Raw genomic sequence first — 21,796 nt, forward strand, 5'->3', positions numbered from 1 at the left:
ACATTACTAGATTCTAATTGGCAGCTACAGGGATTGATTTCTGTCTAAAAGCATGATGACAGAACAAAGATAGTGCATCCTCTTCACTCAACAGTTCCACCTCATACGTGGCATTACGAATTTGGAATTTCTCTGTGGAGACAACAAGGAATTTGCAGCCAAGTATTCTGTACACAAGTTGTAGTAGTACAGAGAGTGACCAGACATCATCAAGAACAATAAGGTTTTGAGTTTTGTTTTTGCAATCGAATTACGGCATCCACTGGGGAATCACATAATTTGGATTCAAGCTTTGATTCCCTAAAATGAACCCCCAGATCCTTGCTCTTAGCTACTCAACATTCGGGGACTGTGACACAGTCAAGAACAAGATTCTCTCCTTGAAAGAAACTGCTAAAAAAAAGTAACCATTAAAACTTTTTGAAATTGAACCTAAACGATGATAAATGTTTCTTCCAAATGCTTAAGTCATTCAATTAGAAACATATGAATGATTTTACCTCTAATAATTATATTGAACTTGTTCATTTCTGTAAACATCTCTAGCAAGAGTGGTCTTCCTTGAGCCACCAAGCCCGGAAATCCCAACCACCCAAAGATCATTCCTCCCAACAAGCATCTCCTTGACCTTCTTCTTTCCAGGCTCCAAACCCACACGTGAATTCCCTAAACTTATCATGAGGCAACCAATCAATAGTTGCATACACATAGTTATCACCTACTTCAGCTTTTGCTTGAGCTTCATTAGCCAAAAGTGATGAGAACTCAAGAAGCACAGAGAGAACTCAAGAAGAAACAATGCTAGATGGATTTTCATTATTATATCAAAATTCAAAATTACTAATACTAGCTTCTTTATTTGGATTATATCTAAAAATTCAAAACTACTGATTAACAAGGTCAAAGTAACTCAATTATATCTAAAACTCCTGTATCTTAATTCTTAATTGCTTTTGACACAATCAATCAAGCAATAGTACCATTTCGGTTATATTAAAACAATGATTATTTTCTTGATGGAACCTAATGGAAAAAGAAGTGATGAGGTAATAATGTGCATCAGTAAGAAAATTAAAATTCCATGGAACCAAAACCAAAATTAACAATCAAGTAGTGGCACAATCACAAAATTAACAATGGTAGGGAGTGGACCAAAATCAGAATTCGATGGAACCAAAACCAAAATCAAGAAGAAAAAAATCCTAAATTCGGTAATTTGATAATAGCACATCACAAGAAATGAACCAAAATAGAACTTCCATGAAATTACTAGGAAGAAATAAGCAATAAAGAGCATCGAGTCAATTATCAAAGCCTCATGAAAGATGAAATGCTGGAAAAAAATAATTAAGAGTGAATACAAAATCGAAATAAAAAACATTATTGAGAGAGGATGTAATTAGAATAATTAGCATATAACAATCATTGAAGTAATTAGAACAAGAGGATGTGGATTTAGTTACAGATCTAAAAGTGAGAAGTTAGAACGCAAACTTGAGAAACAGATAGAGGAGGCGAAGGCACGTTAATGGATAAAGAGAAGCTACCATAGCAAAAGCTCAAGGAAGGAGGAGAAGCTCGCAGGAGCAAACACGGCGTTGTACTCAACGAGTAATTGAGTAATTGAGTACAATCGAGTCAAATCTAATTAAATGCAACCTTAATTAATTTGGGTGCTTTTTACTATTAGTCTATTACATACTATTTACCAAAAAAAAAATATTTTTTAAATACCACTTTTAATTGGATACATAATTATTCGAACCAATCCCACTTAAATTTAATCATTTTGGATTAGTTCGAGTCCACTTACAAAATTTTCGAATTCAAACTAATTCAAATTAGTTAAAAATTAATTGGTTCGATTTTTATTTATCTTTAAATCTGAACCAATCTAGTATGTAAATATCCCCTAATGCTATTTGTATACTGAAATCAACCATCATATATTTGTGTACAAATACACACAAATACATATGTTACAGTTACTAATTCATTTTTAATATGCATTTTATATTTTAACATATATTTTATATTAATAATTAATTCATTTTAATATACACTTAGTATAAATAATTTTTTTTGTGGACTTTTTGAATTACCACAAACCACTGCATAATTGGTGAGCTTTTTTTCTAAAATTTTATTTTTCAAAAAATTTTAACTAAAGATTTAGTTATTGTGAAGTAAAATATATTTTTTATTCTTGAAATTTTTAAAAAGTTAAAAAAATTCTTAACATTTAATTTATTATAATTTTGTCCCTCATATTTTAAATATATTTTTTTATTATATTTTTGGGAGTTAACACTATTGAAAAAAATGTTTATATATCATGAAATTATTGACATGTGACAATCTTAAACTAAAATGTTAATAATACGTCAATATAAAATTGTCACATTATATGTTATCTACATTTAAAAGTATATTTAAAACAGCAGTGATAGGAGCCAAAATTTTTTGGATTTTAGGCTAGTAAACAACAAGCATTGCTATTTTTGTATAACAACATAAAAAAAAGCCCAAACCCATTGATGGTAATTAGTGGCTAAGAGAAGGGGGTTGGATCTTAGCCCTTTTTGCTGAATATTAATTTCTGACTTTTAAAGGAACTCCAGGAGATATTTCTGCTTTTTGTCTCGTGTTGAGTTGAGAGACACTTTTATTTTGTCTCGTGCCGAGTTGACAGATATTTTTGTTTTTGTCTCCTGATAAACAGAAACAGAGAAAGGAGTAAGGAAGAAGAATTAACACCAGATATATCCTGGTTCAGCCACTAGGTGCAATGTGGCTTACATCCTGTCTCCATCACAACAATGATGGAATTTTACTATGTGTTCACAATATTACAACCACCAATTTTTACCTAGGAACTACCCATTCCTATTTGGGACAAATCCAGATTCTACACCTAATCTGAATTTGACTAGGACTCAAAACCTAGCTTTCAACCGCAAAGTGCTAACCTAACTTGTAAGAAAATTCCCACAGAATCATGAAACACAACAGAAAGATGTACAAAGAAACTCTGAGATATCTATGGCTTTTTCTTTAATTTTGATCATTGCCTTTTTCCTCTCATTGGCTTTTTCTTACAAACCTCACCATGTTTTTCTTTTTCACCATGAGACTCAGACAGACAAAACTAAGAAAAAGAAAACAAAATGAACACCATTGAAGGAGAAGAACTCAAGAAGCTCGGGTAGTGATCCATGCATGCGCGTCGATGCTCGGTGGTTATCTCCTTTATTTCTTGTACTCCTTCCATTTTTGCAAGCTTCCTCTCCATCCTCTAAGCCATTCCTGCCCTATAAGGCCTGAAAACACTAAACATACAGATCACGGCATCGAATGGTATAAAGAAGGATTAAAATACACAAATTAAAGGCATAGGAAGCAAGTTTTCAACCATAAAATAAAATTAGGAAGGAATTATAAAACCATGCAATTCGTATGAATAAGTGTGCAAAGACTTGATGAAACCACTCAATTGAGCACAAGATAAACCATAAAATAGTGGTTTATCAAGTAGCTATGAGAACTCTGTACTTTTCACTTTCTCTCCTTGATCTCAACCCTTGGCCGTTCACCCTTATTATATAGAAGGGGAAGCTTCCAAGGTTGAAACTGGTTCAACGAAGCAACTTCTTCTCCAACAAATTAAAGAGCAGCAGTGGTTCAAACAAAGAGAAGAGAGAGGAAAAACCAAAAACCAACATTCATATGCCTCTCTCAACCCTTTTCATCAAGCTCCTTCAATCTAAACCCTTGAACTTGTCTTTGGCTCCAAGAAAGGATTTGGACCCTTGATGATCTTCTGACGTAGGACAACTTTTTGCCTTCCATTTTAGCTTTTTCCTATATGTAGTTGATGAGAGAATTATGGTCGGTCTAGAATTTTCATCAATAGGAAACCAATGTCATGGTCATAGTGTAGTCCTAGAATAACATATAATCCTCTTGGCCAAATTTTGATTTGGTTGTCACAAAGTCAACCCCAATATAAAGTAACCGAGAGTATTGGTCTCAGGTTGTCCTCAACAAAATGGGCAAACATGTGCATCAATATTGGTTAGAATTTCGAGGTTGGGAGTCATAAACAAGAATTTAAACTACTAAACTTAACATGCAAGAAATCTTAAAGGGCAAGATACTAAACCAAAGCAGTTAAAGCAAGATGTAATTAAATGTAATCTAGCAAGAGAACATGTAAAGCTATTTCTATTCTAAGACTAAGTAAACAACTAAACTAACTATAACAAGAATCAAGCAATTGGGATTTTTAGATTTCAAATATGAATAATAAAAGGGACTCTTGGGTAGGCATGGGAATTGGGGTCACCATCCTTATCTAATAACCATATCTTAACAATTATGAGGAACCAAGCTCATTAAGTCTACTTCTATACCCGAAGTACATACAACATCTACTTCGACGCTTGAAGTACGTCAAATGGCTTGATCAATTACAACTCATAAGTTCCAATCCAACTATTAATTAGCTTAGTAGTAGATTGGTGTCAATGGGTATCAATTTGACCACTAGGGTTCTCAAATCACCATATCAATTAGACCCAATGACTCAAGTTTACCCAATCCCCTTAGCCTAGGCCAAGAGTATAGAAAACTACCATAATCAAAGGAAACATTTCATCAAACACATGGTATGCATTAACAAAAGACATATTCAAATTGTAAATTAATTGGAAATCACAAATACCCACTAACAATTATCAATAGAAAACAACTCAAATAACACTATCAATCATAGAAAACATCAATGCACTAATAGAAATTCAAGATCCACAAAGTTCATAATATGAGAAGAAAAAGGGAAATAACAAGAGAACTCAATTTCAACACAAGATCTAAACAAAATTATAACTAGAGAACTCAAATTAAGTAATTGAAACTAAAATTAACAATACCCAATTCAGAATTTCAACAAAGGAAGATCAAAATAAACTAAATCTAGAAAGAAGTAAGAGTTCCTCTCTCTAGAAAACAAGAACCAAAAATTAGCTAAAATTAGGTGTGTTGTGTGAATGACTAGATCCCCCTTCCTCCATCAATTCTTGGGTCTTTTCCATGCAGAATCAAGTTGGATTTGGGCCTGGAGCCTCCCAGAAATCGCCATCCGCGATTTCATTAATGATGTCACGTGCTGCACGTCACGCGTGTGCGTCCGCCACGCGTGTGCGTCATCTAAGTTCTGCGAGCCACGCGTACGCATCGAGCATGCGTACCCGTCAGTCACTGCTGCGCCAATCCACGCGTGCGCGTCAACCACACGTGCACTTCGCCTCCAGTTCTCCAAAGCTTCATTCTTTATGTCCCTTCTAGTTGTGCATGCTTCCTTTCCATCTTCTAGAGCATTCTTGGCCTATAGATCCTGAATCCACTCAACAAACAAATCACTGCATCGAATGGTAATAGAAGAGGATTAAAATATAACATTTTTAAGGTTAAAGAAGTATGTTTTAAACCATGAAGCAAAATTAGGAAGGAAACATAAAACCATGTAATTTATATAAATAAGTGTGAAAAATATTGATAAAAACCCCAAATCCTACACAAGATAAACAAAAAAATTGGAGTTTATTAAACCTCCCCACATTTAAATGAAGCATATCCTCATGCTAAAAATTAAAAGACCCAAGAACATAGGAGAATGAGGTTTATGAAATGTAATTTACCTACATGGATGCAACTAATGCAAATGCTTCTATCTACTTGGTCAAAAGTGAATCAACTTCCAAGAAGACACAGATGAACGAGTAGGGCTAAGGTGATATGATCATTCCTGAACTCTACCAATTCAAATATCAAAATAGGGTGTAAACAACTTGCAAGAAGAAAGCTTGTGAAAGCAGGGAATAAGGAGTTGAGCATCGAACCCTCACCGGAAGTGTATCCGCTCTAGTCCTCAAGTGTATAGGGTTGATCACTCAATTCTCCTCTAATCATGCTTTTCGAGATTTGTTTTTCATCTAACAATCGACAGTTATTCGGTGCATGCATACATTCATCATGAGGGCTTATCTTTAGGTTGTAATGGGGCTAGGGTACAGGTAGAGATGCATATATGGCCAAGTGAGCTTGAAATTTAAATCCTTGATTAACCTAAGCTCTCACCTAACACACACAACAACCTATACAATTCTAATACACAACCTAACTACCCTTTCATTCACTTTTCACACACTCATGCATTCTGTTTTAATTCACAACCCATATGCATTGGTTATTATTGGCTTTGCCTTAGGGCATTTTGTCCCCTTTTTATTGCTTTCTTTTTTTTCTTTCTTTTTCTTTCTCTATTATTTTTTTTCTTTTTATTTTCTTCTATTTTTCTCTTTCTCTTTTGATGAATTATGTACAAAGGGATCAATGCATAGGGTTTAAATATTCAATACATGATTGTGTACCCAATTCCTAATATTTTCAATAAAAATACAAAAACACACTTTTATCTCATCCAATGTTTCCAATTTTCCCATACCCAAATGATACACACCCTCACTAGCCTAAGCTAATAAAAAATTTAAATTAAGGGACATTTATTATTTTTTCACTTTTAAGAACAAAAGGGATTAACATAGGCTCAAGATTGGTTAACAATGGTAGATAAAAGGGTTAAGGCTATTTGGGTAAGTGAGCTATTGAAATAACGGTCTCAATCATATAAATGCATTCATATATAAAATAATGGATATATAGAATCAAACAAATCAAGGATTGCAATCATAAAAAGAGAATAATGCACACAAGAATGAAAATAAGTGGTTATAAGATGTAACCACACAATTAGGCTCAAAACTTACATGCTTGTGTGTTCTTAGCTCAAAAACCTTTTCCAAAATTAATTCCTTCAAGCAAGTTTAACACAAATTTTTTTTCAAATTGGTAGGGTGTCCTAAAAACAGTTTCTTAGAAAAAAAATCATCACCCTAACCAAGTAGTTCTAACAAGAAATAACTACAATGCAAAGAGTGTTTAAATTCAAAAACTAACCATGCAATGCAAATTATCCTAATTACAAGAGAAAATTAAAATTTGGGTGTTGAAAAGAAGGGTTGTTACCTACGAAAGTCAGTAAACAACCTCCCACACTTAGAAATTTGCATGGTCGTCTGTGCCATCAATGATGAACAGAGTGGATCCGGGAGTGTCACTCTTAATGGCCATAGGGTGGTGAGACAGGGATGTCTCCTTGTTCACCTCTTGATTACTTCTTTGCTATGATCCGAGGTGGACTCCAGATTGTCAGTTTCGCCGTAGGTAGGTTGGTGAATCTTGCGAGAACTTCCTTTCCTGCCTCATCAGAGCGGCTAGAGTTCTTTAACCGCTTAGCAAGTGGTTTGGCCTTCGAGGAAGTTTGCGCCTTGACGGTTGTTCTTTGAGTTGCTCTCCTTGTAGACGGCTTTTTGGAGGTCTTTTTCTTTGCTTTCTAGTGGCCATCCTAAAAATGAAGAAAAGAGAAAGACAATAGGCTCAAAGAGACAAAAAACTAGAATTAATACAATGCAAGTGAAGATTAATGCCACAAAAGAGTGAAGTGTCCTAAAGACATAACAGCTGCAATATGTACACAAGACAACAATATAATCATAGAGGCATATCACTAGCATGAGATGCAAGAGTGAGAGAAGCATGCAAGTATAAAGCATGAGAAGAATAAACTCAAGCATCAATAACAACAATGATAAGCACATGCAAGAAAGGTGGGGGTCATAGGAAAACCTTTCGCTCAACTAACTCCAAGACAATGAGGTCTAGAAATGGAAGGGCACAAACAAGCTAAGAGATATGAAAGAATCCACTAATTCAAAAAGTAAATGAGATTCAACACCCATACAAGAAAATAAAAAGAAAGAAAAGAAATAAGAGTGAACAAACAAACAAACAAACAAATAAACAACAAAGTAAAAATGCAACCTAGAACAAAGTAGTAGAGTAATTAAATGCAATAGTAAAGAAAAATTTTAAAAAGAAACAAAAGAGGAAGAAGAGAAATGCAACCAGGAAAGGAGGAAGAAAATGAGGTTGAGTATAAATGAGATTAAGAGGAGAGAAAGAGAGAAGAGAGGAGAGATAAAGGAGGAGAGAGAAATGTGGGACCACCGGAGGTGGTGGTCACTGGTGGTTGAGGTCGCCGGTGGTTGCAGGCGGAGAAGAGGTAGTAAGGAGAAAGAAGAAGAAAGGAAGAAAGAGAAGAACAAAGAAAAAGAAAATGGAGAGAACAGGGCAGCGTGCCCTGCTAGCTGCGTCAGGCGTGCAACGTGCGCGCCTCGTCCACGTGTATGCGTGGAAGAGAGAAAAAACGAGTGACACGTGAGCGTCGTCCACCCCTACACGTGGAAAGAAGAATTGGAAGGGGATGCGTACGCGTCAGATGACGCGCACGCGTGGGGTGAGATTGTGCTTCTCGCACAAAGGCAGCACCACTCCAGTGCAACTCTTTGGTTTTTTGTACCAGGGGTTGCAACAACAGCAAACGACGCGTACGCGTTGCCCACGCATGATGCGTGGGTTTGCGAAAATGACCATTGACATGCTCATGCATGGGACGACTTTTTTTTTATATAACAACATGAGGGAGACAATTACAGCACAATCCTGGCATTCATTCAAATTAGGCACTTCAAAAACACTTAGAATTTCAGGCAATACTCAAAATCAAGCATTTTTCTTCAAAATTGCCAATTTAACCAAACCAAGATCAATGAAATCCTCATGAAGACTCTAACAAGCTCAACAAAATCAAACAAAATCAGGCATGCTTAAACAACTCAACAAAATCAAACAATCACAATATGAAACAAAGACTCTAAAACTACATGCAAGAAACTATATTCAAGGAGGATCATACTATTGTGGGGTGTCTCCTACCAAGCACTTTTCTTTAACGTCCTTAAGTTGGATGGTCATGCGCTTGAGATCATCTTTCTGGAACATCCTCAAGGACATCTATCTTGTCCTTCTTGTTAGCCTTGGTAAGAGTGTCCTTCAAGGGGGGATGCTTCGACTTGTCAATTGAACCATGATTGGGTGCCTTGTTTCCTTGAGGATATGGAAGTCGTGGATCAATTCCCTTTTCCTTGCTAAGTCCTCTTATACCCAAATCTCTATTGACGCTTATCTCATCATCACTCCCAAAGTGTTCTTCAACTACATCATCTTTAAAAATGTCGCAACCAAAAATTGAATGTACATCTAGAGGTTGCCTTATGGTTTCCTCCAATTTGAACTTCACCACCTTCCCTTTAGTTTCAAATGAGTAATCCCCCGAAAATGCATCTAATTTAAATCGGGATGTCTTCAAGAATGGCCTCCCAAGTAAGATGGAGGATGGCCTATCCGAATCAATGGGAGGTGTCTCCAGAATATGGAAATCCACTGGAAAGATTAAGTCCTGAATTCTCACCAATATATTCTCGGCAATACCTACAACTGAAATTATACTCTTATCCGCAAGCACAAACCTAGCTCCGGATCGCCTCAATGGTGCAAGGTTTAACTTCTGATAAATCGAGAGTGGCATAATGCTCACACATGACCTTAGGTTGCACATGCAATTCTTAAGTTGAATCTCACCAATCATACAAGATACCAAGCAAGGACCGAGATCACTATACTTTTCAAGAAAATCATCCATCACAGAAGAAACAGAATTGCCTAATAGAATCATCCCTAGTCCACCAATCTTCTCTTTATGAGTGCACACATCCTTAAGGAACTTAGCATATTTGGGAACTTGATGTATGGCATCAAAGAGTGAAATAGTTACCTCCACATTCTTGAAGATTTGCACTATGTTGGGATCAAGCTCCTCATGCTTCTTGGCCTTCTTGGCTAATGTAGGGAAAGGTATAGAAATTTGTTCCTCTAAGTTGCTCTTCCGCTTCAGTTCCTTGGCCCTCAATTGCTCTTCTTCTTCCTTTGCAACTTCTTCCTCCTTTTCATCTTCATCTATCTCCATTGTTTCACCAACTTCTACATTAGGAACATCCTCCGCCAACTTGATGGGCTTGGTTTCAACTTCCTCAAGCGTTGTACCACTCCTCTAGGTGATTGCATTAATGGTACCCTTTGGGTTTGGGAGAGGTTGGGAAGGAGGGTTGGATGAGCTAAATGATTGGTTGGTGCTGGTATTGTTGGTAGGAGGTAGGGACATTGATGAGCGGATATTTTATACGCTTTTTAGCATCATTTTCAAATAGTTTTTAGTATGTTTTATTTAGTTTTTATTACGTTTTTATAAGTTTTAGTGTTAAAATCATATTTTTGGATTCTACTATGAGTTTTTGTATTTTTGTGCAATTTCAGGTATTTTCTGGCTGAAATTGAGGAGCTGGAGCAGAAGTCTGATTTAGAGATAGAGAAAGCACTGCAGATGCTGTATGGATCTGACCTCCTTGCATTTGGAAGAGATTTTTTGGAGCTATAGAAATCCAAATGGAGCGCTCTCAACGGCTATGGAAATCTGACTTCCAGAGCTTTCCAGCAGTATATAATAGTTCATACTTTGTTTCGGATTAACCACTATTTTTAACCACTATTTTTGTTACAATTTTTAACCACTATTTTTGTTCTTGTGTGCTATATCTCTTCTATGATTGTGATCTTAGTTTTGCTTGATTCTTTATTTCTAATATTTGATGTCTTGATTGCCTTTAGCATGATTGAGGCCATTTTTGTATTAAACTCACTCGCCCATATAGACCTACCCTTACATCTACCATTGTTAGCCAATCTTGAGCTTTTTAATCCCCTTTGTTCTAATTGTTAGCACATCACAACCCTAAGCGAAAAACCATGAATTACTTTGAATTGAATTTTTTATTAGCTTAGATTAAGGTGTGTGCGTCATTTAAGTGTGGGGGAAATTTTGGGAAGCATTGGTAGAGAAACATTTTGTTTTGGGTAATTATTGAAAATTTGGAGAAAATGGGTGCACATTCATGTTTCAATTTGCTTTAACCATATGCATTTGTCATAGAAAAAGAAAAAAAAGAAATAGAAAAGAGAAAAATGAAATGAAAGAAAAAAAAATATAGTAATAAGATGGGACAAAAGTTATCCCAAAGAAAAAGAAAAAAATGAATAATAAATGCATATGTGTTTTGAATAGAAACTAAGGCATGAATGTGTGTGTGAAAAGAAGTAATGGGTGGTTAGAATACATTTTTTTGTGGGTTGATTGATATAGGTTGAGTTGGGTAATTGAGCTAATCAAAGATTCAATCTTTTAGTCCACTTAGCCATATACTCATCCTACCTTTACCCCAACCCCATTACAACCTTCTAAAGACCTCATGATACTTGCATACATGCATCAAATACTTGTTGATTGTTAGATGAAAAGCAATTCCTTGAAAGCATGATTAGAGGAGACTTGAGTGATTAAACCCTAAACACCTAGTGATTAGAGTGCATACACACCTAGTGAGGGTTCGATCACTCAATTCTATGATTCCATACATTCTTATCATGCATTCTTGCAATTTTTGCTTCTTTTTGATGAGTTGAATCAATTCTTTAGATTTTGATTGCATTGAGCTACTTCTTTGCTTAGCCCTATATGTCTATATACTTGCTTGGGAATTTGATTGTTTGTTTTGACCAATTCAATAGGATACTATAGTATATATAGATATACAGTATATACATACTTGCATGCATATAGATAGTTGCATTTAATAAGTTATTTCCCTTTTATCCTTCTCCTTGTTTGGTTTAGCATGAGGGCATGCTATTGTTTAAGTGTGAGAAAATTGATGAATCCATATTTGATGATATATTTTGATTTGATTTGAGTGGATTTCATCATATAAACCCACATTTATTCACCTAAATAGCATGGTTTTGTGTTTTCTCTCTAGATTGTACCTAAATGTGAAAACATGCGTTTTTACACTTAAATTAGTTATTTTAATCCCAATTTTATGTCATTCGATGCCATGACATATTTGATGAGTGATTTTAGGTCCTAAAGGCAAGTTTGGCAAGGCAAAAGTGGAAGGAAGCATGTACAAAGGGAGAAAGCATGAAGAAAAACAAAGGAGAAGCACACATTGGAGTGTGCGTGCGCACAACCACCTGTGCGTACGCACAAAAGCCACAAAACCATGTGTGCGTACGCACGATAACCTGTGCGTACGCACAAGAGAAAAATCAGCATGTGTGCGTATGCACACACCTGTGCGTTCGCACACGTCCCAGCGCGTAACTCATTTAATGGAAATTGCTGGGGGCAATTTTTGGGCCTTCAGGGCCTAATTTTGGGACTTTCTGAAGCTGATTGAGTGATATATAAAGGAAGGCCTCACTCCATGTGAAGGGGGGGGGAATTAGGGCTAGTTTTGCAACATGTAGCTTAGTTTCTAGAGAGAGAAGCTCCCCTCTCTCTCTAGAATTAAGGTTAGCTAGCTTAATTTTCTTGTAATTTCTACTTCTGATTCTTGTTTCTTCTACCTTTCTTTACTTTATTGTCTTAATCTCTTTAGTTTATTATGTTAATTTCTCATTTTGTTGCTTTTTATGCTCATGAACACTCTTGTCATTTTAATTTACATTTAATGTAATTTATGTTTTCTTGTCATTTATTGCTTTATTGAGTTGCTATCTTTACTTTTCTTGCTTAGTAGTTATAGAATTTATTATTTCTTGTCATTTTACCATGCTTTCTTTACATGCCCACCAAGTATTTGACAAAATGCTTGGTTGGGTTTTTGCTTAGATTTTCACACTCTTGGTTGGAAAATTGGGTGATTGGGTGAACTTGAGTGGTGGATGTCCATTCCCCATTGTGTTAGGGTTGTTAATTAATTTGGTTTCCACTAACGCTAGTCTTTCACTAAGTTAATTAGTGAGTTGATTAGGACTTGTGGATTGAGACTAATTATGCCTAGTTGACTTATCCTCGATGTAGGGTTAACTAATTGGGATTAATTCACAAACAATTACCATGTTTGTGGTTCACCACTAGGATAAGAATCCTTAATTACCCACTTCTTGACAAGAGTCTTTTTTAGCTTTCAATTTCCATTTTCATTGCCTTTACTTGCTTTCATTTAATTTCTTGCATGTTAAGTTACTTTCTTGCAATTTAATTTCTTGCCAATTGCTATCATCCAACCCCATTTCTCTCATAGCCAATAATTGTACACTTAATTGCAACTCCTAGGGAAGACGACCCGAGGTTGAATTACTCTCAGTTTAAAATAGAAATATTAAACTTTGATGTTTGAGATTTGATTTGCCGGTTTGGTCTATACTTGCAACGTAAGTTATCTTGAGTGGAAAAATCCAAACCGGTGCAAAATTCCACTCATCAACAACACGCATACTTTACAGTCTTATTTTCAAGTTTTACATTGTATTTTTCATCAATATGAGTTTCTAAACCTCCTTAGGTTGAGGGGAGGAGCCCTGCTGAGTCCTATTTAATAAAAGTATTACTGTTTCTTCTCCGATTTGTGTTTGATTTATTTCTAATGTATACTCGATCTTCATCGTGGTGAATAGGATGATTAGACAATCAGCTCTGTTTATCAAATGGCTTGATCAATTTCAACTCATAAGTCCCAATCCAACTACTAATTGGCTTAGTAGTAGATTGGTGTCAATGGGTATCAATTTGACCACTAGGGTTCTCAAATCACCAAATCAATTAGACCTAATGACTCAAGTTCACCCAATCCCCTTAGGCTAGGCCAAGAGAATAGAAAACTACTCCATAATCAAAGGAAACATTTCATCAAACACATGGTATGCATTAACAAAAGACATATTCAAATTGCAAATTAATTGGAAATCACAAATACCCACTAACAATTATCAATAGAAAACAACTCAAATAACACTATCAATCATAGAAAACATCAATGCACTAATAGAAATCCAAGATCCACAAAGTTCATAATATGAGAAGAAAAAGGGAAATAACAAGAGAACCCAATTTCAACACAAGATCTAAATAAAATTATAACTAGAGAACTCAAATTAAGTAATTAAAACTAAAATTAACAAGACCCAATTCAGAATTTCAACAAAAGAAGATCAAAACAAACTAAATCTAGAGAGAAGTAAGAGTTTCTCTCTCTAGAAAACAAGAACCAAAAACTAGCTAAAACTATGTGTATTGTGTGAATGATTGGATCCCCTCTTCCTCCATCAATTCCTGGGTCTTTTCCATGCAGAATCAAGTTAGATTTGGGCCTGGAGCCTCCCAGAAATCGCCTGCCGTGATTTCATTAATGATGTCACGTGCTAGGCATCACGCATGTGCGTCTGCCACACGTGCGCGTCATTTGAGATCTGCGAGCCACGCGTACGCGTCGAGCATGCGTACGCGTCGGTCACTGCTGCGCCAATCCACACGTGCGCGTCGCCTCCAGTTCTCCAAAGCTTCATTCTTCATGTCCCTTCCACTTGTGCATGCTTCCTTTCCATCTTCTAGACTATTCTTGCCCTATAGATCCTAAATCCACTCAACAAACCCATCACGGCATCGAATGGTAATAGAAGAGGATTAAAATATAGCATTTTTAAGGTTAAAGAAGCATTGATATACCCCTATTTTATGGTTTATCTTGTGCTCAATTGAGTGGATTTCATCAACTCTTTACCCACTTATTCATACTATTTGCATGGTTTTATATTTCCTTCCTAATTATGTGTTTTAATTGAAAACATGCTTCTTTGATCTTATATTTGCTTATTATTAATCCTCTCTTATTACCATTAGATGCCTTGATATGTGTGTTAAGTGTTTTCAGATATTATAAGGCAGGAATGGCTTGGAGGATGGGAAGAAAGCATGCAAAAGTGGAAGGAATGCAAGAAGTTGGAGAAATTGCTAAGCTGTCCATTCTGACCTCTCTGTACTCAAACAGCTTTAACTTTAGCTACAGAGGTCCAAACGATGCGGTTCTAGTTGCGTTGGAAAGCTAACGTCCGGGGCTTCGATTTGATATATAATATGTTATAGTTACCTTGACGCTAGGTGTGGCAACCGCGTGATCCATGCGGCCGCGTCGCGGTGACGGAAATCCAGCGTGGCAAAATTCGAAACCAGCGAATTCTGGACTGTTTCTGACCCAGTTTGCGGCCCAGAAAACACAGATTAGAGACTATAAAGTGGGGAACTGCACCCATTCATAAGGAGGCTTCCACATTCACAATTTTAGGAGTAGATGTAGTTTTTAGAGAGAGAGGTTCTCTCCTCTCTCTTAGGATTAGGATGTAGGATTTCTCTTAGTTTTAGGAGTGACTCTCAATCCCAGGTTCTTTATTTTTATTTATTTTCTCAATTTTGTTTATGACTCTCTATGTTTAGATTGATTTTCTATTTAATATATCTTGAGGTATTTCAGACTTATGATTGCTCCTTTTTATTATATAAATAATTTGGATTTTTCCCTTTTGGTTTTGGTTGATTTATTGGTAACGCTTAAGCTGTCAAATAAAGCAGTGGTTGAAATTGGGAGTTGCTCTAATAACTTTAGTCTTTCCATAGGAATTGACTAGGACCTGAGGATTAAGCTAATTAATCCACTTGATTTACCTTCATAGTTAGAGGTTAACAAAGTGGGATTAAAACCCAATTCTCATCACAATTGACAAGAATAGGACTTTCAGTTCTTATACCTTGCCAAGAGTTTTATTATTTATTTAATTTAATACAATATTATTTTCTTGCCATTTACTATTCTTGCTTTTTATCTTATACATTAAAACCCCCCAATTTACAAACTCATAACCAATAATAAGAACACCTCCCTGCAATTCCTTGAGAAGACGACCCGAGGTTTAAATACTCGGTTATCAATTTTAATGGGGTTTGTTACTTGTGACAACCAAAACGTTTGTACGAAGGAATTTTTGTCGGTTTAGAGACTATATCTACAACGCGACTGTTTTTATGACATTCTTTACTGGCAAAAATCCTAACGTCAAAATGGCGCCATTGCCGGGGAATTGCAAACATGTGCCTTATTATTGGTTATTGTAAATATTTTATTTTTTGCTTGTTTTTATTTTTATTTTTATTTTTGCTTTTTTCTTAAGTTAAGAGGTTATTTGTTTTTATTTAGTTATTAAAAAAAATTAAAAAATTTGTTCTTATTGTTCATCTTGATCTTCAAGTTGTTCTTCACGTTTATCTTGACTTTCAAGCTGTTCTTAGTTGTTTTCTTCGTTTTGATCTAAAATTTGAAATTTGGTGTCATATTATTGCTTTTCTCTTTCCTCATTAAATTTAAAAATATTTTTAATTAATTTTTTTGAAAAAACAAATATTTCAGATTTTTATTTTTAAATTTTTATCTTATCTTATCTTATTTCAAAAATCAAATTTCAAAATTTAATTTTAAAAATTTTCAAATTTCAAATTTCAAATTTTAAAAATTCAAATTTCAAAAATTTAAAATTCAATTTTCAAAATTCAAATTTCAAAATTTCAAAATTCAAATTTCAAAATTTAAATAACCTTTTAATTTAAATTTATTTTTATTTTCATTTTTAATTTTTATTTTGCTACTATGAACTCTCACCCCTTTGGCTATGAGTCTGGTTACAATTATGTTGCAGGATGAAGAAATTACAATGAGAACAGGCATCAAGGTTGGAACAATCAAAGATGGGAGGAGCCACAAGGATTTGTTCAACCCTCATGGCAACAACCACCCCCAATGGACTATCAACAACCACCATCATATGCCTATGAACCTCCTCAACACAACTTGGGACCACCATACTCACAAGCCCCTTTACACCATTCACCTCCATATGACCCTAACCCATATCCACCATACCAACCACCTTATGAGCCAAATGAACCCTCCTATCCACCCCAAACCTCCATGGAGAAAGCACTTGCCAATCTAAACTCTACTATACAAGCTCTCGTCGCCTAATTCAGACCACCAAATACCTTCAACAATCAACCCTCAAGCTCTAGTGCACTTCCTTTTCAACCACAGAATGATCTCTCCATCCCATCACCACCATCCATGGAAGAGCACCCACATCCATCAATCCAAAAGCAAGATGATCCCAATTATGCTATTGATATGGAACAGGAAAGAAGGAATCATCTTTGTGAAGCCATACTTCATAAAGAGCTAGAGGAGGCCCTACGGGTAAGGGTAGGAGAGACCCTTGAAGATGAAAGAATAGTTGAAAGGAGTTGTCAAAGAAAGAAAAACATCGAGAATGAGTACAATTTTATACTTAGACAACTGGACAAAGCAGCAATTATTAAAAAGGAAGAAGTGGTTGCAGACTTAAGAGATGCTGTACCTCCATTGGAAAGTCCAGTCACAAAGCCTCCTTCCACGGTGTTTAATGTTGATGTTGAGAAGAGCGTACAACCTCCAAGGCTGATCATGGTTGAAGATTTTGTAGAGGTTGATCAAGAGGTAGAAGATGTCAAAGAAGAGCACAAGGGAGTGGAGCTTGAAATTACCCTGCCAAAGTTGTTGGAAACCCCTCCCCCTAAGTTGCCATCATCCTTCACAACATTCAAGTGGGTAAAATTCATATCCCATAGCTTTCTAATCCCACTTGAATATGGGCTACTGGAGACGGATGGTCAACTTAGAGCTCTTTGTGGCATTAAGAGTAAGAGGAAGATGGCCAGTGATAAAAATTATCCTGCAAGGTTCATCATGGTTGGAAGCTTTAAGTTCAAACGCAAAGGTTGGTGTAGAGCTCAATTGAATGGGTCTAGGACGCTGTTTGGTAGCTGTAGTGATAATTCAAATTACTTATCTCCCAGTTGGAAAAATACAGATCCCGACATGGATGGGTGTAAAAGCAAGATTTGGGATCCTGGAATCTGCTCTGACACTTGTTACCCCGGGAGCCTAAGAATCTGTTTGAAGCTTCTTAAGGGCTTTACATGCTTAGTTTGGGACCCTGGAGGCTATTGGAAATACAAACATTGGTGGGGATTCCTGGATCAGTACAAGCACAAGCCACCATAGCAGGAATCTCATCAAATGTCCAACTTAAGGACTATAACTAAAAGTGCTAGGTGGAAGACAACCCACCATGGTATGATCGTTCCCTTTTCATTACTTAGTTTTATTTATTTTTGAATTTTATTTTATTTTGTTATATTGAACCTGGAGTTTTGCATCACATTCATATTAACACTGTATTCTGCATCTTTTCAGATTAAAAAAAAAGGGGGGCGAGCACGCGACGCGACCGCATCAGCGACGCGTCCGGGTCGCAAGAAGAGAAGAGAAAATAAAAAACGAACAGAGAGTCACGCTGGAGCAAGGCTGGAGGCGTGCCAGTGGCACAATTCGTCCCACGCGACCGCATCGCTGACGCGTCTGCGTCGCAGGGGAATACTGGCCTCCCACGTGATTGCGTGCCCCACGTGGCCGCGTGACCTAGATTTCGACGTCAAAGGGTGCATGGCCGAAAGTTGAGCTGGAGTTGGGCTGGACTCGTGCTGGAAGCCCAAGCCTCACCACGCGAACGCGTGCCCCACGCGTCCGCATCATTTTTAAAAGATGGCCACTCACGCGATCGCATGCCCCACGCGATCGCGTCACCCAGAATTTTGGCAAAAAGAGTTTTGAACAGAAACTTGTGGGACCGCGAGGCTGCATCCGCGCCACTAGCACAAATCAAGTCACGCGATCGCGTGCCTCACGCGTCCGCGTCACCCAACCTTATCGCGCACCACGCGACCGCGTCACCCATGCGACCGCGTCGCCTGCGCCGCACAACATATCCAGATCAGCCAATTTTCTTATCTCTTCTTCTCTAATCCTTATTTTTCTTATCTTCTCTTATTTCTTTCTTCTTCCTTTCTTATTTTCTCTCACCTCTATTTTATTTTACTTAATTTATTTACATATATTCATTCATTACATTTTAATTTTGTGCATATTTTTATTTTCTTTTCTGATTTTTTTTTATTTTTCTATTGGTGTTAAAATAAATAAATAAATAAATAAATTTTATTCAACTGTTGCATCTTTTCTTGAATTTATTTTTGGTAACTTGTTTTACACTGTGGGATGATATTAATTATCTGCCAATGCCAATCTTTTATGTTACTTGCACTCCATTTGCATTGACATGAGCTTGTATTGATACTTCCATTACCCACACTCATCCCCTATACAAATTTCATACCACTGGCATGCCATGGCTTCTATTGTTTTCTCACTTACGTGTTGTAGCTACCATGTAAATGAGACCCTTATTATCTGGCATTAATACCCATATTTTATTTATTTTCTATCTTTATTTTTGGGTTACTTTTTCTTTTCCCTCTTCTTTCAGGATGGCCACCACAAAGGGAGAGGAAAAGCTTCTTAATGGGAGAGACAAACAAGTTCCTATGCACATTCCTTGATGAGAGGAGCATCAGTTGAAGCAACCCGTTCACCTGCACATCTCAGCATGCACCGAGGATGGTGCAATCTTTAAGTGTGGGGAGGTCGATACCTATCTCCATGGGTTAGTTACTCTTCTATCTCAACACCAATGATTTATTTTTCTTGTTCATTGTTGCATTTGCATGATTGATTGCATATTTATTTGATTTTTGTGCATATTTTACCACTTGGTTAAAGTAATATTTTCTTTTTCAAGAAACCTTTTAGAGAATTTCACTAATTTGAATAAAATTTTTTGTTACACTTGTTTGAAGAGATATTATACTGGAACATGGTCTAAAACTCGAACACACAAAACCCGTGAGATTTTGAGCCTATTTGAATTGGTTGCATTTTATCAACCAAAAATTTCTGTTTTAGTGTGTATTTTTCTCTCTAAAATTGTGATCTTTGTCTTGCTTAATTCTATATTTCCATTGTTTGATGTATACATGCACTTATATGATTGAGGCCTTTGTTTCACTTAGCTTACATACCCATATGGCCTTAACCCTTCATTATCCCTTGCAAACCAATTTGAGCCTATTTTACCCCTTTGTTCTTTACTTTAGCACATCATTAACTCTAAGCGGAAAACAATAATGTCCTTAATTTGAATCCTTAGTTATCTTAGACTAGTGAGAGTACTTATGATTTAAGTGCGGGAAATTGGGTTTGGAAATATTTGGTTTGAGAGTTGAGTATGTTAAAAATTTTCTAAAAATGTGAAAGAAATGTTTAGGACATGTTCATGCATTCAATAAATTAATCATATGCATTGAGAAAAACAAAAGAAAAAGAAAAAAAATATATACATATACAAAAAAAAAAAGAAAAAAAAAGAGAGAAAAAGAAAAGAAAAAGAGCAAATAAAAGGGGACAAAATGCCCCAAAGTAAGTAGTGAAAGCAATGCATATGAGTTGTACTTGAAATTAGAATGCATGAATATGTGGAAAACATGGTTAATGGATGGTTAGATATTGTATTATGATTACATGGATTATCTAAAGTTAGGTGGAAAGTTTAAGTTAATTAAGGATTCAGATTTTAGTCCACTTGGCCAAATATAATCCTACCTTGACCCTAACCCCATTACAACCCTTAAAAGACCTCTTGATATGTGTATCTGTGCATTAAATTTTTGTTGATTGGTAGAAGAAGAGCAAGCCTTAGAAAGCAAGGTTAGTAGAGAATTGAGAGATTGAACCTAAAACACTTGAGTGATTAGAGTGTATACACTACCAGTAAAGATTCGATGCTCAATTCCTTATTCCCGGCTTTCATGAGCTATTTTCTTCTACAAGTCTATTTGTACTTCATTTTCATGATTTGAATTAGTGAAATCCAATTCATATTTGTTCTTAAAAGATTTGTTTACTTTTAACCAAGTAGGTGGAAACATTCTGCATGTAGTTACATTCATAGGTTGCATTTCATACCATTCCTCTTCATCTTTATAGTTTCTCTTGAGCTTAGCATGAGGACATGCTATTGTTTAAGTGTGGGGAGGTTGATAAACCCCTATTTTATGGTTTATCTTGTGCTCAATTGAGTGGATTTCATCAACTCTTTACCCACTTATTCATACTATTTGCATGGTTTTATATTTCCTTCCTAATTATGTGTTTTAATTGAAAACATGCTTCTTTGATCTTATATTTGCTTATTATTAATCCTCTCTTATTACCATTAGATGCCTTGATATGTGTGTTAAGTGTTTTCAGATATTATAAGACAGGAATGGCTTGGAGGATGGGAAGAAAGCATGCAAAAGTGGAAGGAATACAAGAAGTTGGAGAAATTGCTAAGCTGTCCAGCCTGACCTCTCTGCACTCAAACGGCTATAACTTTAGCTACAGAGGTCCAAACGACGCGGTTCTAGTTGCGTTGGAAAGCTAATGTCCGGGGTTTCGATTTGATACATAATATGTTATAGTTCCCTTAACGCTAGGTGACGCGACCGCGTGATCCATGCGGCCGCGTCGCGGTGACGGAAATCCAGCATGGCAAAATTCGAAACCAGCGAATTCTGGACTGTTTCTGACCCAGTTTGCAGCCCAGAAAACACAGATTAAAACTATAAAGTGGGGGACTACACCCATTCATAAGGAGGCTTCCACATTCACAATTTTAGGAGTACATGTTGTTTTTAGAGAGAGAGGTTCTCTTCTCTCTCTTAGGATTAGGATTTAGGATTTCTCTTAGTTTTAGGAGTGACTCTCAATCCCAGGTTCTTTATTTTTATTTCTTTTCTCAATTTTGTTTATGACTCTCTATGTTTAGATTGATTTTTTATTTAATATATCTTGAGGCATTTTAGACTTATGATTGCTCCTTTTTATTATATAAATAATTTGGATTTTTCCCTTTTGGTTTTGGTTGA

The 21,796-nt window shown here is 36.1% G+C and overlaps 1 protein-coding gene across 1 annotated transcript; it reads right to left on the reverse strand.

Moving 5' to 3' along the window:
- Positions 1-8,944: 8,944 nt before the first annotated feature.
- On the reverse strand, positions 8,945-9,985 carry LOC112730015 (uncharacterized). The gene has a single exon (XM_025780136.1). The coding sequence runs from the start codon at positions 9,983-9,985 to the stop codon at positions 8,945-8,947; it is 1,041 nt and encodes a 346-aa protein (XP_025635921.1).
- Between the last annotated feature and the right edge of the window lie 11,811 nt (positions 9,986-21,796).

This window comes from Arachis hypogaea, chromosome 12 (assembly GCF_003086295.3).
Source record: "Arachis hypogaea cultivar Tifrunner chromosome 12, arahy.Tifrunner.gnm2.J5K5, whole genome shotgun sequence".
Lineage (NCBI taxonomy): Eukaryota > Viridiplantae > Streptophyta > Magnoliopsida > Fabales > Fabaceae > Arachis > Arachis hypogaea.